General features: G+C 41.4%; 1 protein-coding gene across 1 annotated transcript in view; it reads left to right on the forward strand.

The window, feature by feature from the left end:
* Nucleotides 1-2,490: 2,490 nt before the first annotated feature.
* The window catches only part of JAZF1 (JAZF zinc finger 1), a 278,603-nt gene continuing 258,714 nt past the window's right edge, over nucleotides 2,491-22,379 (forward strand). The window contains exon 1 of the mRNA XM_077811340.1: nucleotides 2,491-2,738. Within this exon, the coding sequence (XP_077667466.1) occupies nucleotides 2,624-2,738 (115 nt within the window). The 5' untranslated portion in view covers nucleotides 2,491-2,623. The remainder of the gene's footprint in view (nucleotides 2,739-22,379) is intronic.

The following is a 22,379-nucleotide window of genomic DNA, read 5'->3' on the forward strand; positions in this document are numbered from 1 at the left end:
TCTAAGTCCCAAGCCTACAAAAATTTTCCATGAGTAATCCTATAAAATTTAGTAACAAGTTAAGCATCTGCATCAATGTGTGCAGGACTGGGGTCCTAATTAGGATCAGCTGTCTCACAAACTGCCCTTTGGCTTAGCCAATTATTAGTTTCCTTATTTTCTTGTAAGGATCATGGAAGAAGTGGGCCTTGAGGACAGATTTAAAGGAAGAGAGTAGTGACCTGTGACATGAATATGCTTGATCAAACAGATCAAATGATAAGTGTTAGATATCAGGAACCTGTGTATTACTCAAGAAAATTCTAACTTTCATATAGAACGCCTTAGTGTTGAAGTGAAAGCAGGCTTTCCTAAAATCTGTATCTTTGGAAAATAAATTGTGTGTATTTTTTTAATGTACAATTAAGTAAAGTAAATATATACACTAGGAACACTTTTTTTTTATAGGAAGTTATGCAACCTATAGGGAAAATCAGTGTTAATTTATATGAAAATTGTGAACAAAGAAGCAGGTTATTTTGACACCAAGAGGTTTGAGGTTCTCAAGTGCACAGGCAGTCAGATCTGGCTCCAAGATTTCTGCTTGCCTAAGCAAACTGGCATACCCTCCATGCCTGCAGTCACTAACCATTTTGCTGCCTTGAAAGCTTTTTGACTCTTTAGGCAATCACCCCTTCAGCAATGATGGGAGCAGCTAAGGGCAATATAGTTAATCAGAATCTGATTCTGCAGACCCTTATGCACGTACTTAACTTTAGGCATAGAGTTAAGCACATGCATAGGTATCTGCATGATTAGGATCTTAAGCCAGTATTTTAATTTTTTTGCAGCACTGGTTTTGCTTGAACTATTAGCATAATATGTGATAAAGCAAAGATGGGATAATTATAAAAAAAAAAAAAAAAAAACTTTGAAGAAACCACCTGACAGGAAAGCTCTCTCTCTTTTTTTTCCTTTTAATTTTAAATAAAGCTGTCTATGAATTTTAGCCTCAGGAGAACTTCATTCAAATCAATTAATCAGTCAGCCTCTCCAGTGACTAGCTTTCTGGAGACAAAAAAGTCAAAATAGGTTTTGAGAGTGAGTTTTGCATTTTTATATTAATTTCCTTCTCCAGTTCTATCTGTTTTACACCAAGGCACAATCCCGATTTCTTGCTCTCCTACTCAACTCCTATCAACACAAGAGTTCAATGTGCAAAGATTAGCAGAATCATGTCCTTATGCTGCAAAGATCTATCTTACAGAAACAGAGCCAAATTCTGTGCCAATTAGACCTTCATACTCCAATCCTCTAAACAGTTATGTATGTGTCTAATGTTATTAATTTGAATAGCCTTATTGATTTCAATCAGTTACTTACAGTAGTACAGTCAAGCACCTGTGTCTGTAGGATCAGGGCCTAAAGGCTTGATTCTGCAAGTAGCTGAGAACTCTCAACTCCAATGAGATGGGGTTGAGGGTGCTCTGTACCTTTTAGGTGCTGACATTCAGTAAAGTCAATGGGAATTGTATGAGGTTTAGGTGAATGCACTGCTTAGACCAGTGGCTTTCAACCTTTCCAGACTACTGTACCCCTTTCAGGAGACTGATTTATCTTGTGTATCCCCAAGTTTCACCTCACTTAAAAACTACTTGCTTACAAAATCAGACAAAAATACAAAAGTGTCACAACACACTATTACTGAGAAATTGCTTACTTTTTCACTTTTACCATATAATTATAAAATAAATCAATTGGAATATAAATATTGTACTTACATTTCAGTGTTTAGTATACAAAGCACTACAAACAAGTCATTGTATGAAATTTTAGTTTGTACTGACTTTGCTAGTGCTTTTTATGTACCCTATTGTAAAACTAGGCAAATATCTAGATGAGTTGATGTACCCCCTGGAAGACCTTTGTGTACCCCTGGTTGAGAACCATTGGTTTACACCACTTGGTGAATTGGTACTGTGGGTCCCCCTCTGTGAACCAGATAATGCTACTGTTAGTAAAAATAAGCAGTCATAGCCTATTCCACAAGTAGTCCCACTGATTTAAGTGAGGCTAATTATGGTGTAAGATACTAGTTGGAGTCAACTAAGAGTATCGCAAATTGGTTTTATGGGGCAAACAAAAATGAGCTCTTTTTTAATTCCCCACCCCCAGTGTGTTACTGGAAAAAGTTAAATAAAGTTACAAACAAATGTAACATTTCCCCCCTCCAAACTTCACACTGGAAGTCAGACCTCTCTGTTGTATAACAGACCCTCTGAGCACTGAAGTATCTATGTGAACTGCTGCTAAGTCTCCCCTGATAAGGTGATGAGTGTGGCCTGGGTCCCTTGATCCTGCTGCTGCTGGAGGCGGCGGTGGCTGCTGGGGTAGCACAGCTGTTACAGCGCAGCACTGGTCCCTCCTCCCAGCTGCGGCTGCCTCATCTCCCCCCCACCCAGCCCGTCCCTCCCCTCCGCCGCTCCCGACGCTGCTGCTGCCGCCGCGGCCACCTCCTCCTCCCCACCCCCTCTCTCTCTCTCTCCATCTCTCTGTCCCGTTCCCCCTTTCCCCCGCCTCTCTCCGCCCTGCCGCCGGCGGCCCTGGCAGAGCAGGCACTGCAGGGGGATCTCAATGTAACACCATGACAGGCATCGCCGCCGCCTCCTTCTTCTCCAATACCTGCAGGTTCGGGGGCTGCGGGCTCCACTTCCCAAGCCTGGCTGAGCTCATCGAGCACATTGAGGACAACCACATCGGTGAGTGGCCGGGAGGGGGACCCCCCGCAGCGCTGGGGCGCGGGGTGCATGTGCAAGGGGCGTGGGGCTGCATGCCGGGCACGGGCAGGGCGGGGGGAGAAGGTGCCGGGGTGGCCGCACACTGGGCATGGGCGTGTTCGGGGGCGCGGGAGGGAGGAGGGGGGGAGGCGTGAGGTGCAGGAGGCGGCATGGCAAGGCGTGGGGAGGGGAGGCTGGGGCGGCTGCACACGGGGGCATGGGGCGGGAGGAGAGAGAGGGAGGGGGGGGCCCACGCTGGGCGCCGCTGCAGCGGGGAGTTAGTTTGCCTTGGCAGGAGGCAGTGCGGCGAGCCGGAGGCGGCGCGGGGAGGGGGGAAGAGGAGGACGGGCACGACACGCCGCCTGCTGCTTCCGCCCCGGCTCTGGCTGTCAGCGCTCCGGGGAGGGAGGGAGCGAGCCGCGGCAGCCATTCCGCTTCCTCCTCCTCGCTGCTGCTGCTGCGTCCTGTCAGCGCTGTTGCTAGGTGTGGTGGGGAGGATCGGGCGCTGCCTGCCCGCTGCAGCCTGGCTGCCCCGAAGGCGCCTCTCCGGGGAGGAAGGGTGTCGGGGAGGCCGGCGGCTGGGTGGGCGTGGAGCAGGGCCCCGCCGGCGGGGGCGGAGGTTAAGCGGCGGCGGCTGCTGCAAGGGCGAGGTCTGCGTGCGGCTGGTGCCGCGCCTGGGGTCAGGAGGCGCCGTGCGGCTCCGGCAGCCGGGGGAAGGAGGAAACCCTTCGGTGCAGCGCGGGCGGGGATTCCTCGGCGCTCTGCTGCTGCCATTTGCGGGTGAGCCGCGGCCAGGCCTCTGAGCCGGGTCCCGCCGGCGGGGCGTGGGGCTGGGCGCTGCGCCTGTCTGGTCATCACCTGTAGGACAGCTCGCTCCCCCTCCCCCCTCGGGACACCGTGTTGATCAGGCAGGCGCTTTCAACAAGTCCCCTGCTTGGGATGCCACGGTCCCGAGTAATTCTCCGGGAAGATCCGCCCTGCGCTCGCTCCGACGGGAGTGGGGGCAGGGATTATGCCCAGCGCACTGTGCAGCAGGAGGTGGGGTGATGACTCGTCAGTCTGTTGCCTCCGGGAGGGTGCCCCTGGGTTTGTATCCGCACAGCACTTTGCAGTAACGTGCAGGTATGAATGTGTGAGGAATGACCCCGGATTTGCTATGCAAATTCAAAAGTTAACACTATGAAAAAGTTTAAAAAAAAAATCTTTCGGTTAATATGTGAGCCAAAGATAAATCATGAGGCCTATCTTCTGTACATGGAGTTTTCTTAGAATAAACTTTGTTAATAAAAAAAAAAAAAAAGGTTAGCAGATCTGCTACATTTTTTTTTTAATTGCTGTCTAGAATGTAATACACTTGATGCATCACAAGGGGAAAAAGAAGGTGGGTGGGATACTATGTTTTATTGGTTTCAGAGTAGCAGCCGTGTTAGTCTGTATTCGCAAAAAGAAAAGGAGTACTTGTGGCCCCTTAGAGACTAACCAATGTATTTGAGCATAAGCTTTCGTGAGCTACAGCTCACTTTCCGATGAAGTGAGCTGTAGCTCACGAAAGCTTATGCTCAAATACATTGGTTAGTCTCTAAGGGGCCACAAGTACTCCTTTTCTTTTTATGTTTTATTGGGCCAACTTCTGTTGGTGAGAAATACAAGCTTTCATGCTTACACAGAACTCGAAAGTTTGTGTCTCTCACCAGCAAAAGTTGGTTGAATAAACAATACTACCTCACCCACCTTGTCTTGCTAATACCTTGGGACTGACACAGCTACAAATTACACTGCGTTATCAGACCTTATTTTTGTTGTCCCATTTAACAGGGGTGTTACAGTGACTTTTAGGCAACCCCTTCTGTGTAACTGCTTTGCTGTGTTTTATTAACAGAATGTAAATTAAGCTATCAGAAATATAATTTTCTTCAAAGTAGAAACTTGACAGGTTAGTTAATCTTGATTCGTTTTAATCTGAAAGAGGACTAAATTATAAAGAAGGTGTAAATAATTAGATTTGCTATGATTCAGTAAAAAATAAGTAAGCAGCGTGCTACTATACAATGATGAAACACACATGCTGTTCCATTTTATGACTTCTTTAATAAGCAGGCCCAAACATTTGAAAAAAATAATTGAAGTTTTGATGAAGTAATAAACTTTAAAATTAGACTTAAAAATTGAGTGTCAAATACTGTATTAATACAGTGTTATAGGTGAGATTTACATTGCAAAACAGGAAATTCCAAGGTATGTTTTCCATAACCATACACTTTTACATATATGTGATAAAATCATATACAGCAGCCATTCTCAGACTTTCAGATTTAGCACGCCATATCTCAAACTGAAAAATACATAGTATACTCTTGTTATAATCTTAATGAGTGTTGTTATAATGGATTCTCATTTTGATACTATACTATAAACCAGTGATTCTCAACCTTTCCCCATACAATGAGCCATGTTACAACAGGAAAACGTTTTGAGACTTCTCTCCCAACTAGACATAAATAAAGGGAAGGTGGTCATGACAGTCCATTCCCGTTTGAATCTGTTTGCACTCCCAGGTTGGGAAGTCATACTATAAACGAAGCCACGTACTACCTGATTGCGGCCTGTGGACCGTAATTAGAGAATCACTGATACACAGTTGTACAGAATATCTCATATGCATGAGGGGGAAGTTACATTAGGCTGAGTTACCTTAGGAAACTATACACTTAATTTCCTAATATTTGTGCATTTAAAATTAATATTACATTAATATATATATTCGTATGTAATGCTTTTATTTTCTCTAAAAGAAAGTTGCAATGGATCACAGATTAAATACCCACACATACGTTCATATGAGCATGTGATATGACATTGCTTTGAGTACATTTATTTGAGGGTTCTTCCATGTGGGATCACACAGTCAAATAACATTACCCAAATGTGTGGAAAACAGCTTATAGTGCTTGTGATTTTCAAACACCCATAACATTTATTCTATATCAGTTTTATACAAATATGTCAAAAGTTTTTTTTTCCTGATGGAAACTGGTAGTCACTGCACGGGCTCAGAAGTCTGTCATGCTGAGTTTGGTGCAGATTGGATCTTAAGTGGATTTCCAGTTTGATGTTTTAAAAATACATCCTATTGAAGTTGTCAGTAAAATCAATTGGAAAAATTCTTACCTGGTGAAGAATTCTGAGCTAAATTCAACCTCAGTGTAAGTCACTACAACTTCATTGAAGTCAGGGATTAGTTTGACTTTGTTATACCCTCAAGATATATGGATGCAACTCCCACTAAAGTCATTGGGAGTTACATGTGTTAAATTGAACACAGGTCACAGTTCTTTCAGACTTAGACCCTGAAAGCTCTTCCACATGAGTAAGACCCCAGTACTCTCATGGAGCAGCTTGAAAAAAGTCCTAACAAAACTTCCTGAACTTTCCAAAACTCTTCAATTTTGTCATGAGAAATTTCACCTGAAAGGGAAATTTTTTGAAAGGTTATAAGCATCTGAAAATGGGGGCTTATGAGAATGTATTCGCTATGTGTGTGTTGTGAGCATAATACTATAATATTCTCTGTATATGTCAAAATCATTCTCAACACAATCAGGAAGGGATTAATTTTGGACATATAGAGTACATGGTAATATTTCTTTTAAGAATAAATGATGATTTTGAAGACTTCTTTTGTACTTTGTATAAGAATAAAAACAATAGGATTAGATTTGATTGTATTATTAATTTAAAAAAATTAAATAAAATGTCCTGGGTAATAGGTATGCAAAGAGTTAAGGTTTATTATTAATTTAGACTTGGTCCTGCAATCTGTTTTGTGTGAATGGATCCTTACAACATAGAGTCCCATTGGTCTGCCCATATGAGTCAGATTGGAACACTGGGGTCTTAAACATAATACACAATTCTGATAGTGTATATTTTCATAGCGTTACAATGAATCTTGTGTAGTAGCAAAATAATTTATTTTAATTTGGTCATTTTGCACTGTATGTGGAAGGGGGGAGCTACAAAATGTATTTTAATTCGTCAATACTAGTAAGGGTCAGCTTTTGCCACCAGTATTCACAGAGTAAGGTACAACTTACTGTGATTAAGGATAACAAAAACTGGCCTTTATATTTTAGGCACCAAAATTCCCTTTTAATATTTCTCATTTTCAAGTGCCAGTGGATGACATTTTTGAGAAATTCTGTAGTTGCTTTACTTACTTAGAAATACAAAATTCATGAATGCAAGTGTGACAGAATTTGATGTCTGTCAATAGATTTTTTTTTTTTTGGTAGAGCCCTAATGTTAATTTTACGTATTAATTGGTACCTACAGCAAGCAACTGCCATAAAAGATAGATGAAATAACTGGTGCAGATGAGCTGGGAGGATTGCCATCTCTTTCTGTGCTTGGCAGGTAAAGAATAATTAAACTCTTGTTTGGTGCCACAGACCCATCCCAATGCTATAGTCTGGTTTTATGACTGTATGGTGCAGCCTTCTGGGTTGGTTAGGCTTACTCAAGAATAATTATCTCAGGCCTATCAAAGGGATCCCAGGTACTCCCTGTTGCAGTGGGACCAAATTCTGAAGGAACAACCCCTCCATTCCATAACAATGTTAACTTATTCTGTCGCCATAACAGATAACCCTCATTCCCATCCTCTGCCTCCACACAAACACATGTACCTATAGTTCCTAGATGAAAATACTCATTAATGTAAAATTCATCAATGATTATTTTCTATGGTAATTATTTTCTAGGATTTTTTCATACCCTTGAGATGGCCTGGCTCTACCCAGTCGGCTTTGGCTTCCGTGATGTTGTCCAGACTCAGAGCCTCCTTCCCCATATATGTTCGAGGAAGCAGGGATGATGGAAGGTGCGGGGAAGGGAGGGTTGTAGCTTGCTTTGTGGGATCATCTCCCTGCCTCCTGGGGTTTGGCTGCTATGCAGGCAGTCCAGCTCTCTAATCCACACATTTGACTTTCCTACTCCCTGGCTAGAAGCTGAACTTCAGCTGTGGCTCCCTGATCCATGGAATGGCACAGAGGGCATGGACTCTAATCCAATTAACTCCAGTTTTGGAGTGTGCAGGGAGTCAAGGGCAGCTACAGGTAGGTCCCAGCAGGGCAGGAAGACTGAAAATAAAACGTTTGGTGCTTGGCTTCAGCAGAATGGCAGATTCCACAGGAGACGTGGTCGATACTGTGGTCCTATCTGATTGTATTAGCTTTGTGGAAGGTAGGAATATGTGGTAAGGGGGAACAGATACAATACTATATACAGTCTTTCATTTTGCAGAGCAGTCCTTAAATTCATTCATTATTCAGATTTAAATTTCATCTTCTGGTTTTCTCACAGTTGCTGAAGCCTACTGCGTAGGTCACATTACTGGCACTCTGTGATTTGATTCTTCATATTCTACTTCTTACTAGCACTTTTCAGTAGTTGAACTCCAGCCAGAAGAGCACGGCACACTAGCTCCCTGAAGGTTTAACAGGGCAATTATCATGCTCTTTTGGTCTTGGGGTGCTCAAACAGAGATTCAGTTAGAATTCTTACTCATATTATTTATTGCATCAGTTTTCTTACCTTCATGGCTTCCGTTGGCCCGAGTTTACTATTTCTCCAGTGTGCAGATCAGGTTGGTGCTGATATCACACTAGGTGCTAAATTGATTACCTCTGTGGGAGGGTGGTGGGGGAGATTAGTGAAGAATCAAGGCTGAGTACATTCTTCTCCTTTGTGCGGGTTGTATGATATAGTACTTAACTGAGATTCTGAAGCATCAAAAGGGAATCTTTCAGCCTTTCGTTGTACTAAGACCACACAAAATAGACAACTTACAGTAACTGAATAATTCAGTATAACTTGCTCTAGAAAATACAACATGATGTTGCTGCACGTCCTCCCGGTTAGTACCACATTCATACGGTGTCTTTCACTGTCAAGACTTAAAGCTGGAACTTTTTTTTTAATGGAAATTTTTACTCTGTTCCCAAACATTGGGATTGATAATGGAAAAGGGTAAGCTGTCACACTAAGTAGTGGAATTATTAGGAAAAAAAGAAACCCGCAAAAGAGAAATTGAGTGACATAATGAAGGCAGAAAAATTTTGGCACAATATTTTCAAAGTGATCGAGGAAAGTACAAATCAATCTGGATATTCTAATATGTAGCTCACCAGAGGAAAAGAAAGTATGTTAGTTCTGAAGTTCAACTGTGCTAATCATTTTTGGATCCTAATGCCTTCACTAATTTCAAGCCCTCATGAAACATTAAGGCAAAGGGGTCTATAATCAAGGACCAGAGAGATGAGGTTAAAAAAAAAAAAAAAAGGGTGTGTCTGTGAAAAGAGAATTCCCATGACCTGCGTGCATAAAGCTTGCTCAAAACTAGGACTTACAATGGTCAACCTGGGCTGTATGCTCACTTTGGTAGTAACAGGTGCTAGAAACAATAAATGTAGAGAAAGAGAAAAACTTAAGATATTGCATGGAAGAAGCTGTGGAGTACTCAGTAAAATGCAGATCTGAAGTGGGGACCACAGTGTATGAAAGAAGCAAGAATCTTTTCTGAGCCCCTGCAGTCTGGCACAAAGGCCACCTACCCTTGCCATTTGCTAATGGCCCCAGCGTGCTTAGATTTCCATAGACACATATATTGGTAATACCTGAATTTTGCCGATAGTAAAGTATTGCTGCTCAGAACAGCATTAACTTAATATCAGATATGTGTAATGTAACACTTTTACCCCCCCAGGGTAATGTACCGATTAGCATCCGGTGTTGTCATGACCAGTTTTTCATTTTTGGAGATTCCTCACACTTCTTGTGCATCAGCTGTGTGAAATCATTTTTGTATTGAAAGTTAGTATGGCAGCATCATATGTAGGATGTTTTGTGTAGTGTATAGAAATTAAAAGCAGGTTTTGTAGTTAGTTGCTACTTTTTCTGCCATGTAGCTTGCATGAACATATGGGCCTTTGTGTACAATAAAACAACAATTAAACAAACATACCTGTTATAAAAATATTAATAATTGTAGTTAGTCTCTTGATACAAAAGAACTAGGAAAACAACATCTCAAACTTTTAATCAACAAAATAATTCTTAATAATGATGCTGGACAAAGCCTAAAGATACATTTGTATTAAGTTTGCACCATGTCCAGTATTTCCACAGCTGTAATCATTCTTATATCAATAATCAAAATCTTTGCATCTGGTGGTGTAGGAGATACAATTATCTCTAAAGGACCTAATCTTTAGCCTTTGAAGAGTGTGGGGAGGGGAGGCCCAGGTACTTCAGCAAAGCTTTGTCTATGTTTTAAATAGTGATACTGACTTGTGATTCTTTTCAGCAGGGGTGTAGCTGCTTCTGCAGATTTAGGGGATTTGCTCCTCAATCATAGTTGCTTTGTCAGAAAGACTTTTGTTATCTAAGAGAGATCTTAAAAGAGAAACAACAATCCAACCTACTGAAAATTATGTCAAAAGTACTGTCAGTGAATTAGTATGTTTAAAATAAACTAAATTGCCTCTTTTCCTCAACTTGGATGATCACTCATTAGGTGAAGATTACTCTTTTTTGTTCTGTTACTGGGCATATACCTTATATCATAGTGGCTTATATTTTAGGAGAGCATTAAAAATTGTGTTGTGTTCAGGGTGTTGTGCCCTGAAAATGTATTTTTAAAATCTCATTTACATGCACTCAATAGTCTTAATCATCCAGGCCTACAGAGCCTTCTCTCTTTTGTGTTTGCATGCCTATGTGCAATGAAACTGTTTTGAGACCCACTGAATTTTTTTATGCAGTATGGCTTGATTAGTTTTCATAGCCACTGATCTACCATCTTCTGCCACACAAGGTAGTGTTCTGGAAGATGGGACCTGCCATCTCTAGTTCAGTCCTTTTATGGCCTGAGAAAGGACTCTTTAACTGGACCAGTTCTGAATTTTTAGCAGTGCAAAACTTGTCCCCAGCTCCATCAACAACAGTTATATCAAGCAGAGAATGTAAGTTCTCTCTTATTCTGCCACCAAAGCAATTAACTTCTTTCAGCATCATGGTTTAGGTTTCAGACAAAATATGCACATGCGCTGTCTTTCTAGTTTGAAAGAATGAAGCAAAACAAGAGAGTGTAAGCTCTTTGGGGGCAAGGGAACATCTTTTTAATATGGGTCAAATTTTCAAAAGCACCTATGTGATTTAAAAGTCTAACTCACATTGAAAGTCAATTCTGTGAATGATCGAGTGAAACTCACTGGAATGTAGGCTCCCAAGTCACTTACACTGTTGAAACTTTTACCCTCTGTGTGTGAAGAATGTCTTGCACAAAGGGGCCCCCATAATGACTGGAGCACCTATCTGCAACTGCAACACAACTAATAAGGAATAGTAAATAGGGCTTATTCTCCTAATGTTTACAGTAGCATAACTCCATATACTTAAGTTGTGTTACTCCTGATTTATGCTGGTCTAACTATAGTCAGTGGACCTATGAATTTTACATTGGTGTGAGAGGAGAACTGGACCCCAAACATTTCTTCTGATTTGGTCAGTAAAATAAGGGAAGGCATATAGGAGGAACAAAGCAGATCCTGATGTTTGTTTTCAGCCTTAATTGCATGGTGCTTGTGATGGTATCTAGAGAATGGGAACATTCTTTATGTAGTGAGGAGGTAATTGTCCCTTATTATTCAATGAATTATCCTTCGGTCACTAAAGTGCTATTGGCTTATGACTGCAGTGACTTTTTTCAAAGTTAATAGACATAGAATGAAACCCTCTTGACATCTGTTTTAACCACCCTGATTTTTTTCCAACATATTGCATATTTATATTGGCAGTGATGAAAGAAGCCAATGGGAAAGACATTTTGATTATATGCAGTTCACCATCCAATAAAAACGGCACAGACAAATCCACTAATACTCATATTTTAGTTAGTTATTGTTTGTTATCAAATACAGATAAAGATATTTACCAGATTTCATTGCATGCTCTCAAGGGTTATTGTTTTAAAAATCTATCACATCCAAACAAACTATGGCTTTCCAGATCCACCTCTGATTCCCTTGAGTTTTATTTAGGATTTGACCTTACATTATCATAAAATATAAATATTGTTACTGTCAGAAATTCATTCTACATCCATTCACGTGGAAGCTAATGGAGCTGTTTTATTTAAGGATGCAATGACATGATTTTTGTTGCTGTAACAAGTGTTCTCATATTGTGGATACCATTGATGGGATTTTTTCATGGCTTAATATTTGATCTATGTGTTTTACAGCAAAAGCAGATGAAAATAAACATTTGTAACATGTCGCAATGTCTGATTTTTTTTCTTTCTTTCGAGGATTTATGGATTTAAGGCCTGACCAACCCCTTATAGAGTCAATAGGAATCTTTCAATTGATTCCAGTGGGATTTGGAATAGGCCCCAATTGAGCTAGGAAGGAATACTGTACTACAATTTCTATTGACTGTTCATCATTTACAATACTGCATCCAAGTAAGTCTGGAGGTTAGACAAGGGAATGTTTGATGTCATCTTCAGTTTAATTCAAAGGCTTCATGCCACATTGCACTAGCATAGAACATATTTAATAGATAATCTGAAAAAATGTGCAATAGTGTGTTTCTCTTCCATGGAAAAAACATAGAAAGGATCATGCCTACTAAACACAGAATGTGAGGATACTGTTAAAGGTAGGCTGTAACTCTTATGAGAAATAATATAAAGATGATCAGGCGGTGCCCATAAGATTTCTTTTTCATCTTTCACTTCGTCTTTTCTCCATGGAATATAAAAAGAGGATCACCAGTTAAAAACAGTTCTGTTTTCTGAGAGTGAAAAGCTGATATGGATCTGATGGTGAAAGTCTTATCAGAGGTACCTAAGGATGTTATCTTAATCCACCTTTACCTCAACTCTGTAATCAATCTTATTTGTCATCCCTCTATACATGTATACGCTAAAAAGCCAAGCAAGTGCTCAGAACCATTTTGTGTTACGCTGTAGTGCATTTTTTATACAAAACAAATATGTGCATTGGATAGCTACCCGCTTTGTTTATTTTACAGCTGTCCTGAAAAGGTTTGTTTCCCCTTGTTAAGATACTCTTGTGAAATATGGTGCTTAGCTTCTACAGACATTAGAATCTTAATTTTTTGTTTGGTTTTCTTCGTATGTATTAAAAATATAGTAAATAGATCATATGAGAGAGAAGAATCTGAGTAAGGAGCCTTTATGTGAATTCTGCAGTACTTTATTTATTTATTTTGTATTTACTAATAGATCAGATGGAAATAAAGGGTACATCTGGTAAACCAGCCATATAAAATGAATCCTTGATCCTAAAAGGAGGTCTCTGAGCAGTTAAATGATGCATATTAGTTGTTTAGTTTTAATTATTCTATGTACAAAATATGATTATCTTGAATCTTCTGAAAAAGCTTGTTTTCTGAAAAAGCTAAAATTCACTGTACAGTAGAATGGACAAATAATAGTTCTGATCATTACACATGGTTTAATTAGTTCTTTGATATTAACTCTTTTAATAGTATGTACTCAGCATTCCCAGAATACCACTATTATCATGGTCCTTTTATTTGCTGCACAATGGAAGTAGAAATCTTGACCTAAGGCCATGCAGATGGTGCCCTAATGCTTGGTAGCTGATCATTCAGAGGCGTGTATACGCACTAAAATGCACCACTATGAGCCTATTAATGTGGTGCTTGACTTGAACCAATGTGATTTTAGTTTTGATTTTTGATGTAGTATTATATTGTTACCTGGGCTGACCAAAATTTAGAAGTTGATTATGCCTTTTAATATGCTCTCTGTGTCTTGGTATGATAATTGAGGAAGAACTAGAATTGCTGTGTTCCTGAGTAGAGTCTAGAAGGAATGAGAGAGAGAGTGTTCAGAGGCTTACTACAGAGGACTCATCACCTTGTTCTCTGGGCATAGATAGAAACAACATCACTTTTATAATTCAGAAATCAGAAAAAACAACCTTGAAAACAAGTATTGTATTGCATACATATTTGATATCAGTGTGAGCACCTGAAGATTAACCTTGCTCCATTCTGTGATAGATAATGTACTCGGTGGCACCTGTAAACAAAAGGACTTTGTTTCTTGTGACTGGTAATGGCTTATTACAGCCATTTCTCTCTGATATAATCCTTGCTTGGACTGTAGATTTGGATGATGCACCTTTGGTGAGTCTGCCTTTGAAAGACCATTTAGAAGCTTCACCTGGTGTAGAATTCAGATGTTCACCTAGTTGCTGGTGCTAGCTACAGAGTGTGTATTACTAAAGGCTGCATTTGCTTTCATATGCATGTCAAAGTATTGACATTAATCCTTAAAGATCCCTGTCTTAAGTCTGGACTACTAGAGAAATTGCCTCTCCCACTATATGCTTACATGGAACAGAGGATGATATGGCAGCTATAAAAAACAGTTGTCAAGATCCAGAAGAGTGTGGGAGAAGCAAGATGGTCTGATGGCAAGCTGCTGTGATAAAGCCTGACACTTCTTTCCACTACCAGAAATGGAGGGGGGTAAAAGCAGGTGCGACAGAAGGGGCGAGAGAGGGTCTGCAGCACTCTTCTTTCTACTCTCACACCCATGGATATTTATCTGTCCAAAAGCAGGCCCCTGAGTTAGGAAGGTGGAGATAAGAGGCCAGTTGTCCAGTAGGAAATGCTCCAATAAACTTTTTGCCTTCTACCCACTTTGGAGGGAACAGTTATAGCGTGTCAGAAGAGCCTATGACTGCACAGGCTTCGAAGGAGGAGGGTAGACGTTCAGGATTTGCACAGCCTCCCTCCAGGAGGAGGGCCTAGGGCTCGAGTCTAGTGTCGTCATGAACCTTTCCTGCTTCGGGGAGGAGAGTGCATTATGTGGTTTCCTGTGTGTTCCCTTCTCCTTGTGAGCCTTTCCTTGTATCTGCCCACACTAGAGAATGCTGGCATTTCCAGGATCAGTTCAAGCACATGGAACACTTTTGAAACATATGACATCCATACACAATAGTGCTTCTAACAACATTAGGACTGCTTCTGAATGTTGTAATTTCCCTAACTAGTTAATTCTGAATTAGTTCAATGCTAAAGTAGGTGGGAAGCATAGGCATTGTAGCTGTATCAGTTAGTCTTAGCGCTTTGTCCACTTTCAGTAACCGCGCTAGACAAGATTGCTCCTTTTTGGGGCAACCATCCAGATAGTCATTTTACGTGTATGTAATACCCTGCCTTCACTTCAGACAACTATAATGTACACCACCTCATCAGCATTCACTTCCGTGAGATTGCTCTGTTCTTGTGCATACTGCTTTCCACTTTTGGATCTGAACATTTGCTTGTCACAGAAAAGCCTCCCTGTTGTTTTGCTGCCAGCTATCTCAAGGTAGACAAGCAGGGCTTTCTTTCCTTTCTGGTCTGAGGCTATGAGTAAAGTCTCCTTTGAACTCCACAGCCTGGACACCTTGTTTCTGGTCAAGGTGTTTATCGTGTCTGACTGAGTCTGGTGTCTGTCATAGAGCCAGGACAAAACTTAAGTACATGGAAGTGCAGCTTAATGAGGTATGAGACAATAATTGGATGTCTAGATTGGGAAGGCAGACCTGTCATTTCTATACTGAGTTTGAGCATGTGTTCAGCCCCAAAACATGGATCAAGTCTGAGATTGTGTGCAACACTGACACACTTTGTAAAGCGTCCAAGGGGAAGAAGTTGGAGAAACATAATAAGGATAGGAATAAGTAGTGCACAGCCTTTTGGACCTGCTACTGAAGGCTGCTTTTGTGGTGCAGAGTCAAAGACTTGACAGATGTGGCATGATCTTTCCTAGGATGATTTTATTGTGTATTTGGGCAGGGCACATGGTCTGACAGTTGTGTTAGTACTTCAGCGTGCAGGCCGATGTAAGGGTCAAAGTAGCTACCAGTAATGGTGGAAGTCCATCCCCATCCTCCACGCAGCAAACAACCAGGGTATGGAATTCCACCTGACAGAAGTGTCACTCCTCAGTGAACAGGCCTGATTCCTCATCCACTACTGTCACTGATGTGGCAAGTGTATCCTTGTCTCCTCCAGGTTATTTCTTGAAGTCGTACCCTCATGGTCATTGTGCATCCATAGAATCTCTTTGTGAGTGCTTAGATACCATTTGTGATGTGTGGCATGCAGAGATCCACACCTTTGCCAACAACTTGGCTTTAGGCTGCTGCCATGTTTCCTTATTGTGTTTGTGGAAGTGAGGGTAGATGTTGAGGAGCCCTTGAGCTCCCTATTTGACAACTGAATGCCATTGTTGCAGGCATCAAAAATGTGGCCTCCCTGCCTGAGAGAATTCTTGCCAGTTCAAAAGCCAAATCTATTTGTTTCTGTAAGCTGCTTACCAGGCTGGCCCCTGGTGTCTGCTCTTTCATAGACTAGTCTATCCATTGCTGCTTTCTGTATTCCATTTCTTAAGGAGCTGGAATACATGTGTAACATTTTATTTCAGTTCTACAACAATACATACTCCATGTTAACAACAACAATCTAATATCTGTATTTATATTTCCTTGTGAAATCATTAATGGGGGGGAAAATAGTTAATGAGCTTGCCTAAGAATAAAGTGTTCCTAAACCAAATTGCTTGTTCATTATTTCTTCTTCTTCCCTTTTTTTTTTTTTTTTTTTTAAATTCTCTGCTATAATCAATGACACCAGTTTATGTGGTGGACTGACTTGCATATTTCAGTTTAGAAAGCAAAATGATTATCTCAATATGAAAAATGTATTTGGAACAGTTAGCTTCTCTGGGGTTTTGTGGATGCATTCTTATATCATAATATTGACTTGTTGGATTTTTAATTGATTTTTTTGCCTCTAAGTTGACATTACATGATGAATTTGAGCCTTGGATGAATTTTCATACCATTCTGAGTTATAAATCACATGTTTTTTTCTTTTTTTTTTTAAAACACAACTAAATCAGCCATTGCTTTGTCTGAGCTGTGCACATTTTAAACGTTGCATTTAAAAATAGTGAAACAGATATAGTAAAAGTGTGCATTAGCTGATAGATTAATTAATGATCTGCATAAATGCTGGCAGACTGACTAGCTGTATTTTCTCTGTAAATGTGAACCTGCAAGTGCATTATTAAAAATTCCAACTGTTTTAGAAGGAAAACTCCTGATTCTAAGGCATTTCTATTTGCTAGACTCCCAGTGATTCGTGAAAAGTGCTGCTTGCATTGTTAATGGATACTCTTCATCCAACCCAACCCTTTCTCAGGGAGCTGCATGTTACAGCATTGTCTCCTTTCTACACGGAAACACTGGGAGAGGTGGCATTCTGCCCTAGCCCAGTGATACTCAGACTGTGGCTTGTGAGCTGCAAATGGCTCTTGAATGGTCTCCTGCAGCTCTTTATGATTTAAATACTGTGTGATTTAATTATTAATCAATCAGGGTACTCTTACTGTTATTAACCAATTGTAGTGGACAAAATAATAATACTTGGTCAGTCAATTTGCACGCATGGCAGGACTAAGTATTATCTAGACCAGGGGTGAGCAAACTTTTTGGCCCGAGTGCCACATTGGCATTGCGAAACTGCGTGGAGGGCCGGGTAGGGAAGGCTGTGCCTCCCCAAACAGCCTGGCCCCTGCCCCCTCCCACTTCTCGCCCCCCTCAGAACCTCCAACCCCTCCTGCTCCTTGTTGCCTGACCGCCTCCTCCTGGGACCCGACCCCCATCCAACCCCCCCTGCTCCCTGTGCCCTGACTGCCCTGACCCCTATCCACACCGCCGCCCCCAGGGACTCCCATGCCTATCCAATCCCTGTGGCACATCATCATCTAGTCTCCTGTGGGCTGTAATACCTTTTCATTTTGGTTGTTGGGTTCTGTGTGTGGGTGGTGGTGTTGGCCTGTGATATCAGAAGGTCAGACTAGAAGATCTATTCTAGTGGTCCCTTCTGGCCTTAAACTCTCTGACTGTGTCTTTTCTTCTTTGGGGGCTGACACTGAGAGTCTGTGTGCAGTTGGTTGAAATTATCAATTTTAGTGTTGAGGCAGCAGCTCCAGCAGAAGCACCTTTCTGATGAATTATTTTAACTTTGGATAAATTAATCTTCTTTTGCTGATATGTACTTTATTCCCTGGTTGCTCTGTTAATTTCATTTGACTATATTGAATAGACAGGATAGGTAAAAGCAATAATTCTAGTTTGGTAAACTTTGGTTATATGCGGTGTCTGCTGTAGCTAGCCAATAAATGTCAGCATTCTAGAGTCTGAGATTTGACTTCTGTTCCTTTTCTGTAAATCTCAAGTGTCTAGGAGCAGAACATAAACATGTGGAAAGAGAATGTGTCCATCATAAGGACCAGTGTGAGTGAAATGGCTTTCCAAGCACTTTTGTCCCCTGTTTGGAATAAGACCTAGGAATGTGTTCGTTTCTTATCTTGCTTATCACATGAAGTCCAACTACTCTTGGGGGGGCTGTTAGACCTCCTTGTGGGAGATAATGTCCCAACATTAGCATGTTTGGTTTGGCTCTGTTATGTTTGCAGTTCCCTATTATGCCATTCACACTCCTCCACCCTTATGACCCTTAATACTTGGAATAGCTTTTGTGCACCTGTACTTCAGTTTCTGAAGTGGACTACCTTTTGAACCTGACATTGCCTTCACTTCAGCAGGAATCTGGATGGGAAGATGTAGAATAAAGTAATAGGTTTGTTTTCTTTTAAAGCAAAATCACCCTCTTTTGGGCAGCACCCCCACCCTCATTTTGGCATTTTGCACCTAAGACAAATGTAGTGTGCAGCTGGTGCAAATATGTATTCCGGGTGGCTGCAGCTGGAGAACCATCATTTCGGTGTTGAAATGAAAAGGGGATGAAAAGGTTTAATCCAATATTGTAGGTGGGAGAAGGAAGGAAATAGTTATTAAGTAATTTCTCAGTACAAAGTAAATACTTTAACATTGAAGCAGAAGAATTGTTGGTTTAGCCATGGAATATAGTTAAAATGATGGGTGAGTGTGAGTGTTGATGCTTGGTAATATCTTGCATCAATAGCTGTTACAAGGATTGCCTAGCTCAGTTTACCACTGAGGAAGATTATTAAGTGCAGAAGAAGTCAACGAAGTGCAGAAAACCTGCACAGGCCCTTTTGTACCTCGTTGACACTGTGATTCCCCTTTGTGGGAGTGAGGGGACGTGGGCAGAGTGAACACTCTATTCCCTGCGTGGGCCAGAGTGGGTTTTGTACCCATCTAAAATAGATCTTTATAAACTGCTGTGGGAGGTCTATTGGTTTGTGTCTTATATGGATCCATTGGCCCCACATTCCCGCACAGGAGTAGAGGGGGACAACCACCATATAGCTGGAACATTGTACATAAAGTTGCTGTGCTGTAGACTCATGGCTGTTCCCTTCCTCTCCCCGCACATGTACTCCAGTTTTTTTTCTTAGTTCCCTGCCCAAAGCCTGGTTTACTTGAGCTTTTTGAGGAGGGACAAGTATGGGCATCAACGTAGACTTTCTCCTGTGACACCAAATAAAAGTAAATGCTGCTTAGCAGTAACATTTCACTTCTGGTTTTCCGGTAGTGATCTTTGCAGTAGCATCATTCCTCTTCCCACAGCATTGTCACTTTTCTTTCTGTACTGTATAAATCTTGCCACTGAGGCTTTGGCAACTGTTTCTGCCCAATTGGGTAGGAAGGAGAACATTTTAAACTGTCAAAATACGTGGGCAGGTGAGGTGAACCATAAATATTTACACCAGCTGCCAAGTGTTTAGCTTCCAAACTTTGTGTTGTGTCTACAAGCTTTAATTTCAGAGCAGTGGCTGCAAGACTGTTTTTGAGACAAAGGGTTATTAAGAGTTTAAGGACTTCTTATTTTATTTATTTTTTACATACATATATGCCTGCCTGCCTGCTGAGCTTTCTATTTTTGTATATCTTCTTGGTTTTCATGTATGCACCTCTTTCTTTTTTCATTTTCTGCTTAGTCACAGATTTGTCTGGTTAGTGCTGTAAATTCAGGAAATGTTGGTCAGTTTTATATTGTCTTTTTTGAAACTGCCTCTCTCTTATTTTAATATAGTTACCTCTTTTGACCTTAGCAATTAGCTGATACTTAGGGTCGTGCAGGTTGTTTCTGTTAGAAAGAGAAATTGATGGTGGAGTCAAGTATTTCTTTGATGCAATCCTGTGTATTTGTTTTTAAAAGATTGTACATAAAATCCTGTTTCCCTGAACACAGTAGGAGAGACTTACTTTGCTCACAGTTCCAAGCCTCTTTCCATATAGTACTCTACTCAAAATTTCCCTTTCTTAGCTCTTTCACAGGATCCCACAACAAGTGTTCCCGTGGCTGTCAATGGTGCATCCTTGCTGCCTTCCGTGTAACTTCTTTGGTGTTTCTGCTGCTCCTCTCTCCTACATCAAATAGATTTCTCTCCCCACCCCCTGCCCCACGCCTCTGTTTGTTATTAAGACCCCTTGGGAAACTCTTTGGACCTCATGGCCCAGCTGTTGCCCAGACTTGCATATAGTCTAAACCTTTCAGAGTAACAGCCGTGTTAGTCTGTATTCGCAAAAAGAAAAGGAGTACTTGTGGCACCTTAGAGACTAACCAATTTATTTGAGCATAAGCTTTCGTGAGCTACAGCTCACTTCATCGGATGCATAAAGTGGAAAATACAGTGAGGATGTTTTTATACACACAGAGCATGAAAAAAATGCCCTAATGCCCCTACTCTACTTGCGCTATATTGATGACATCTTCATCATCTGGACCCTTGGAAAAGAAGCCCTTGAGGAATTCCACCATGATTTCAACAATTTCCATCCCACCATGAACCTCAGCCTGGACCAGTCCACACAAGAGATCCACTTCCTGGACACTACAGTGCTAATAAGCGATGGTCACATAAACACCACCCTATACCAGAAACCTACTGACCACTATTCCTACCTACATGCCTCCAGCTTTCACCCTGACCACACCACACGATCCATTGTCTACAGCCAAGCTCTACGATACAACCGCATTTGCTCCAACCCCTCAGACAGAGACAAACACCTACAAGATCTCTATCAAGCATTCTTACAACTACAATATCCACCTGCTGAAGTGAAGAAACAGATTGACAGAGCTAGAAGATTACCCAGAAGTCACCTACTACAGGACAGGTCTAACAAAGAAAATAACAGAATGCCACTTGCTGTCACCTTCAGCCCCCAACTAAAACCCCTCCAATGCATTATCAGGGATCTACAACCTATCCTGAAGGATGACCCATCACTCTCACAGATCTTGGGAGACAGGCCAGTCCTTGCCTACAGACAGCCCCCCAACCTGAAGCAAATACTCACCAGCAACCACATACCACACAACAGAACCACTAACCCAGGAACCTATCCTTGCAACAAAGCCCGTTGCCAACTGTGCCCACAATCTATTCAGGGGACACCATCACAGGGCCTAATAACATCAGCCACACCATCAGAGGCTCGTTCACCTGCACATCCACCAATGTGATATATGCCATCATGTGCCAGCAATGCCCCTCTGCCATGTACATTGATCAAACTGGACAGTCTCTACATAAAAGAAAAATGGACACAAATCAGATGTCAAGAATTATAACATTCATAAACCAGTCGGAGAACACTTCAATCTCTCTGGTCACACGATTACAGACATGAAAGTTGCGATATTACAACAGAAAAACTTCAGAAACAGACTCCAATGAGAGACTGCTGAATTGGAATTAATTTGCAAATTGGATACAATTAACTTAGGCTTGAATAGAGACTGGGAGTGGTTGAGTCATTATAAAAAGTAACCTATTTCCCATTGTTTATTCCTTTCCCTCCCCCCCGTTCCTCAGATGTTTTTGTTAAACCCTGGATTTGTGCTGGAAATGGCCCACCTTGATTGTCATGCACATTGCGAGGAGAGTGATCACTTCAGATGGGCTATTACCAGCGAGAGAGTGGGGTGGGGGGAGAGAGAACCTTTTGTAGTGATAAACACCCATTTTTTCATGGTCTGTGTGTATAAAAACATCCTCACTGTATTTTCCACTTTATGCATCTGATGAAGTGAGCTGTAGCTCATGAAAGCTTATGCTCAAATAAATTGGTTAGTCTCTAAGGTGCCACAAGTACTCCTTTTCTTTTAGTCTAAACCTTGGTGATGATTTTTCCCAACTATCACACCCAACAGCTTCAAAGAGGTGCTGCAATTGCCTAATACCAGGCATAACAATAAACTGTTCTGGTTACAACTCTAGAGCTAATGGTGGTTCTTTATTAGCCTTATTATTCTGACTAGTGATGAAGTGCTGTGAGATATGTCTGATGCTTTAAAATGATCAAATGTTGGCAAGAATCAGAATCCTGAGGAGGTGACAAGTACAAGAGGGTGCAGAACAATACAGATATTACAGCTCTAGTGTTGTGAAGACTAGCAGACGGTAGTGCATGGTCACTGAACTTGGAAGGCTTGAAGGTGGTGATGCAGTGGTGGGAGTGACTTGCAGCCTGCCTACAGAAGAGGAACAGGAATTCCTCTTGTTGGCCC

Source organism: Eretmochelys imbricata, chromosome 2, assembly GCF_965152235.1.
Source record: "Eretmochelys imbricata isolate rEreImb1 chromosome 2, rEreImb1.hap1, whole genome shotgun sequence".
Classification (NCBI taxonomy): domain Eukaryota; kingdom Metazoa; phylum Chordata; order Testudines; family Cheloniidae; genus Eretmochelys; species Eretmochelys imbricata.